The 6,707-nt window shown below is 41.9% G+C and overlaps 1 protein-coding gene across 1 annotated transcript; it reads left to right on the top strand.

Annotated features, from left to right (window-relative positions):
* The first annotated feature begins 4,436 nt into the window (after positions 1 to 4,436).
* Positions 4,437 to 5,792, top strand: LOC131255329 (putative disease resistance protein At1g50180). The gene is made up of 2 exons (XM_058256029.1): positions 4,437 to 4,905; positions 5,701 to 5,792. The coding sequence occupies exons 1-2, from the start codon at positions 4,437 to 4,439 to the stop codon at positions 5,790 to 5,792; spliced, it is 561 nt and encodes a 186-aa protein (XP_058112012.1).
* The last annotated feature ends 915 nt before the right edge of the window (positions 5,793 to 6,707 follow it).

Here is a 6,707-nt window from a genome sequence, read left to right as displayed (position 1 = left end):
TCGGATGTAATTCCATCCAGACCATTCACACAGTGGGGCACTGTTCATATTGGAGCATGGTGGGATAAAATAATCTTACTCATCCAACCCTTCTATACGATAAAATAAAATAAAATAAAATAAGGATTTTTCTCATAAGCCGCCTCTGTTTTGGTTTATACACTGAAAAATTGTTACTTCCTCAGTTTTGGTTTATAGACTTAAAAAACCTTTTTCAATCTAACTTAAATGATACCATTGAGTAAGGTGGGCCACTTTAATTAGGCTTTTGACAAATCTGGACCGTCCACCATTTTCTGCATCACATTTTAGAGCGTGGTCCAAAATTGAGCCTAATCCATTGCAAAGATGGATACCACGGCTGGAAAAATTAGAATGGTGGCCTTTAAGGGTCCATCTTTATCTTTCGGTGCCATACAAAGATTGACCTGGAAAATCTTGTAGACAGATTGGATTTCTCTCAACCGGCACGGTGGGCCCAAAGATCACCGTATCCATCTCGAATCTAATCCTACACCAGTAGTCATGGATGTGAATTGCATCAGGTCCTGATACAACCTTCGATCTTGACGGGTCCCACTTTCATGAGGCTTGTGATAAATACAACCTATTCACCATTTTTCATATCTCATTTTATGGTGTGGGCTTAAAATTGAGGCTGATCTAAGGTACAGGTGTACCCACGGCAACAAAAATCAGATGGTAATTAATAGTTCACTGTTTCTGACATTTTGGTCCACTTAGAGCTATGGTCCTATGGACATGCTCCATATTTTGATACGCCATGTAGAAAGTTCTGCCAAACTTGTGAATAGATTGGATTACTCTAAAATATTGCTATGGCCCCAATCATGGCAGGGCCACTTTGGTGAGGCTTGTGTCATCCAAACATTGTCCGTGTAAATCAACAGTTAAAAATCGTTGGTAAGTAACTCGGATGTGATCCTGTACTTGTGGCCCATACAAGACTTAGAATTTTATCACTTTTGGGCAAGGTATATCTTTCAACAGACTTATCACAACTATTCTATCATACGTTACATAAGTACACTAATTAGAGATATTGTAGCTGATTTAGTAATTAAATTCAAACCCTTATAAATATATTATGCATGACTACTTTTGAATTACTGGGATTCTGAATCCAAGGTACCAAACATGACGGAAGGATTCCAAATGGGAGTTCCAAATCCACATTCCCAAATAGGCCCAGTCAATTAATATTGGGAGATCATAAAAGATCACTTTCCTGCATATTGATTAAATGGTCTAACAAGCTTCATTGTCATTTCCAAATTGTCAGCATTATTGGTATAAATGGGGCCGGTTAAGATCAGGCCAACCTCTGTCTAAGCCTGGCTTGCATTGTCCGATATAGGCCATGCCCGGACTATATGGACAAGCTAGAATTAGGACTGAAAGTCGGGCGGGTTGGTGCAGGTTCTTATAGCTCAACCCTAACCCAACCCAATCCAACCCAACCTCGGGTTGGGAATTCTCAACCCAAGCAGGATTGGTCGGATTGGTTGGGTTCGTCGGGTGAATACATGCTAATATTTTCATTATAACATTAGTCTATTATATTTCAATACACGACTTATTTTTTGTATTTATGATTTTATTAATTAATTAATTAATTATATATATATATATATAATTATTTATCATAAAGAACTTCATTTTTTTTCTAAACAAACGGGCTAAAATATAGGATGACTACTCCTTTAAAAGTTGTGTTGTGTAGCACGCAATCTATTTGCGATAGAGAAATTCAGCATATCTTGTTAGCTCGAGTCATCGGAAATGCCGTGGACCAATGAGACCCGATGGCACTAGAATATCTCGTGCATTCAACACAGACGATCCACACTCAATTATAAGTTGTAAGTAACTTATATATAGATTGGGTTCGGGTTGGGTCAAGCAACCCAAGATCTTAACCCGAGCCCGACCGAAGTTTTATTGGGTTGGTGTTTGTATAGCCCAAGCTCGAGACTGAACCTGGTACATCCTGCACGAGCCCAACCCAATGTCGAGTCAGTCATGGGTCGGTCAGGTTGAACCCGCCCGACTTTCAGCCATATCCAAAATAGTCCAGCCTAAGCACGGCCGAAAAGCTTGTGATGGGCCCGAGGCATTCTTTGAGGGTTGACCCTGCAAACTGTAATGGGCCGGGTGGGCCAACTGGCTGATGTACGCAGTCCAAACCCAGCCCAATTGAGAAGCAAGCCTGAATTCTCACCTGATGCTCTAGATTAAGCCCAGCCTAAGGAATAACAGGACTGAAAGCCCCATAGGCCAGTCCAGCCTAGCCCATTGACAGCCTTAGTCAGCACTACTGGACCAGGACATGCATGAATTATTGAATTCCCACCCAACCTCTCATCAAGTTTTACTAATTATTTATCTGTATTAGACCAAGATCCTATGGGAATGAAGCAGAAGATGCTAAACCTTTGGAAAACATGCCATTTAAAGAGAGGCTGGCTAACACCACATGTAGGTTAATGCCTTGCTCATTATTATTTACACTCAGAAACAAAAGTGATGAAATCAAACAAGAGAAGGTGATCAGATCTTTCCATCAGGTGGGGTTTACTGTTTATATCTTTTGGCATATAATCAGTTATTTCAAGCTCATGGAGTCACAACATACAGAATATAAATTATCGACAAAGGAAATTGTTTTAACTGTCAGTTTGTTCCGTAAATTGTAGCCCATTTGATTGAAACTGCCTGATTTTATTTTATTTTTAGGGGGAGAGCATTTATGCGTTAGTTTCAACAAGATGAAAAGATTAGATCTCTCACATGATTTGAACAGATCAAGATTCTGAAACGATTGATCAGAATGATTTTTTTTTTATTTTTTTTTTTATTTTTTTATTTTTTCAAAAACAGAGCTTTCATATATGAGAAGAAAAGCTATACACCAGGCTGCACACATTCGGGATCCTCTGAAAAAATCGGGGATCCTATCATCTACAGGGCCCGGCGGGCCACCTCTTTACAAAAAAAAATAAAAAAATAAAAAAACCAACCCAACCTAAGGACTCTTGGGGGCGATTCTCATGGAACCGAGCCCCACTCTATCTAAGAAACAGCTACCCCGAACAGGGTCGGGGAGGTCCTGCTCCCAGAGGATAAGGGAAGACTCCTGTGTGGCACTTGCCACATGGGCTAGGCCATCAGCTGGCCCATTGCCCTCCCTATAGATGAGGTGGATATGAACCCTGCCTCTGCTCATGAGGCTCAAAGTCCTGGACAGCCAAGGATGCCATTTCCAAGGAATGGTCGACTTAGCCAAGAGACTGTCTATCGTTAGTTTTGAATCCGATTCAATGATGATGTTAGATAAGCCTCTGTTGAGGGACAGCATAAGTCCACCATGCACCGCCCTCAGCTCCACGGAATTGTTTGTCTCAAAATCGTAGGCAGCCACAAAAGCAAAAAGGAACTCGCCCTTGTCGCCACGCACAATCCCGTCACCTCCAGATGGCCCTGGATTCCCCTTGGAAGATCCGTCCACATTTAGTTTTACCCAGCCTTGCCTCGGTCTGATCCAGCGAATGACCTCAACGTGGTTCTTGTTTGTAGGGGAGGGGAGGGGGCTTACGTGCTTTCCTAACCCGGTTCCGTGAATCAGCCGCGGGGCAAGGAACTCTGAATTTTGGGAGAGGGAGGAGGGCCACCAGATAATGTTTGCCATACGTCTTGCCACATTACATGAGATTGATCAGAATGATTGAGGCACCTCTTTGACTAGAGAGATATATGGAAAAAGAGAGGGAGGCCCACCTTCCTACATCACATCCTACCTAAAATCTCGATCTAGCTGGCAAAATTAGACAAAGAGAAGCATTGACTTCCTACATCCAATCCACCTGATAAAGAAAGAGTTAATCATTGGAAGGGCCTACGTAGCTGCATGGATTGATGATCCAAATCGTCCATCTGGACTAAATATGGCAAATAAACATCACGTTGGGCCCTAGAAAAATTCCAACGGTGAGAATCATTGTGACTGCTGCTTCCTGTGGTGTGGTCCTCTTTAGCCTTGGATCTGCCTCAAAACAACATCCTAAAATGATACGCAAAAATTGGATGGACGGTGTGGATAAGACCCGTACATCACAGCTGGGGTAGGTCACAATCTGTGTCCGAATTAATTGAGCGTCTTTGCTGTTTCTTAAAGCAAAAGGATGAAATCCCTGAGCGACTTTGATTTTGTACCAAGTTATCTTCCCCATGGAAGGTTGACCAGAGAAAGGCTTGTTTTGAGCTTAGAAGCTTTTGAAGGGGGAGAGAGAGAGAGTATGGCTGGTATTGCTATTCAGTTCGTAATACAAAGACGGAATGATTTTCTATCGTAGGAAGCAGAATTGCTACTTGGAGTAGATGGGAAGATCAGATCACTTCGAGAGAGACTTGGATGGATGCATGCCTTACTCAAAGACCTCCATGGGAAGCGCAGAGATAATGATAAAGTTAAGGTTTGGGTGGCCCAAATAAGAGAAGAAGCTTATGATGCTGAGGACATCATCGACTCCTACATCTTTAACATTGAAAAGCAAGGAAGAGAGACAAGTGATGGATTCATGGGATCCATACGAAGTTTCGCTTGTTGCATCAAAGACATACCAACCATCCACAAGATTGGAAAGGAGATCGGTGACATAGAAATAAGGCTCAACGAGATTTCATCCAACCGATCATATTATGGCATCGACAATATACCAGGATGTGGAGAAGCTTCATCTTCCTCAAATCAAAGCCAGATGTCGAGGGAGAAGGGTATTCCCATCGCCAAGGAAGCTGATGTGGTTGGTGTTGAAGATGAGACAAAGACACAGGTGGGGCGGCTGATTGAAGGAGATGCACGGCGTGCTGTCATTTCAATCACTGGTATGCACTACAAGAAAGTGAGGCATATCCGACGCGTTTTTATTGGTGGCCATCACCAACTGTAGGGTGCTCAGTCGACTTTTTAAAAAAAAAAAAAAAAAAAAAAAAGCCCTATCAATTTATTTTCAAACTTATTGGAATTTATTTTTATTTTTCCTCGTGGATTCAAAGAATCTCTATGAGGAGTCCAGAGAAGCTTCGTGGATTTGGAGTAATTATCCCCTTGAGGAAGATGGTGATCGACCTCATGCATGTCAATCCCTATGTCAATTGGTATCAAAGTGAGGACTCTCCTCGAACCGATGACAAATAACGTAGGAATGGATCAAAATTCTGTAAATGGTAATCTAGGGATTTGTTGTCTTTTGGAAAGAATGGAAGCTTTTTATCAGTAGAGTCAATTAACCATGCAAGGACTACATGCAACCCTCGACCGCCTTGAGGATACGCTAATTTTTTCCCGAGACAAAGGCAACACTTGGCCACTTGTGGTTGCTGTACGGTAACCTAGATCTCTGTAGGGCACTACCGAAGGTGAATTGTAAAGCTAAAGATGATTACATCGATGACGGCTTTGCCTGACGACTAGTCCATAGAGGTAATCGACTAGATCGTGCTGAAAGATATTATCTAGGTAAGGCCGAACTTTCCAATTTTAATGACTTATTACATACAAGATTTCCTCGATTGGTTAGCCAAAGTAGAAAGATATTTTGATTACATGGACGTGCCGGAACATAAAAAGGTGAAATTATAGCATTCAAATTAAAATCTGGTGCATCTATATGGTTGTAGCAATTACAACTCTCACGTGCTTGACAGAACAAGACGCCCATCCGATCATTGCCACCGATGAGACGCCTTCTTCGATCACGATTCCTCCCTAGTAATTACAAGTGGGCATTATTCTAACAATACCAAAATTGTCGACAGGAGAATCGAACCATCACAGATTACACCGAAGAATTTCAACAATTGGCAACGCGAAATGACCCATCATAAGATGAATCGCAAAAGATTGCACGATTTATATGTAGGTTACAATCAACGATTTAGGATTGAGTTTAGATGCACTCGATCGAAATCGTGGATAAAACAGTTTAGTTGGCAGGTAGGGTGGAAATGCAGCTTCTAAGAGTCCCTACTCAACGTTATCCTTCAACTCGGCCTTCCATGACAGGTCCCATGCAAGATTCAGTGCTAGCACGAGGAAAATATCAATAGGAGAATGTCCTCAACATCCCGCAATCGCAAACCGTGACACAGGGATCGACTTATTTAGGACTCAACATGTAGCACCCACAACAGCGGGTCCAAGTAAAATTCCAAATCTTTATGGTCGGCCAAGGCAAAATACTTGGCCAATCGAGCCACTTATTAAACACCTGCTCTGAATGTGCCGCAACCCACTTGACCATTAACAAAGGAGGCACTGAAGGTGATGTAACGGAAAAGATCAAGGATTTGATGAAGATGATCAGACCACCGAGGAATGAGCTAGTGACGAAGAATGGTTAGCCGATAATCATGGCGAATATTTGGTTGTGAGGTCATTATTGTACACTCCATAGAAGGAGTTGCATCTACAGTGGCACAATATATTTTATACAAGGTGTACCATTAATGGCAAGGTCTGTGATGTAATCATAAACAGTGGTGGTAACGAGAACATCGCCTCGAAGGTGAAGATGGATAAGTTGCGGCTATCTACGACAAAACATTATTCCTCTTACTCGATTGGCTAGATAAAAAAGATGAACGAGACCAAGTTAACCAAACAATGTACTGTCTCATTTTCAATT

This window comes from Magnolia sinica, chromosome 9 (assembly GCF_029962835.1).
Source record: "Magnolia sinica isolate HGM2019 chromosome 9, MsV1, whole genome shotgun sequence".
Lineage (NCBI taxonomy): Eukaryota > Viridiplantae > Streptophyta > Magnoliopsida > Magnoliales > Magnoliaceae > Magnolia > Magnolia sinica.
The sequence above is the reverse complement of the archived record's forward strand: the minus strand, read 5'-3'. Positions and strand labels throughout refer to the sequence as shown.

Excerpts from the sequence above, each read along its gene's own strand:
- LOC131255329 (XM_058256029.1), top strand. The coding sequence starts at position 4,437 with ATGCATGCCTTACTCAAAGACCTCCATGGGAAGCGCAGAGATAATGAT. Across the intron at positions 4,906-5,700 it reads TGCTGTCATTTCAATCACTG|CAATTACAACTCTCACGTGC; the intron begins GTATGCACTACA and ends ATATGGTTGTAG.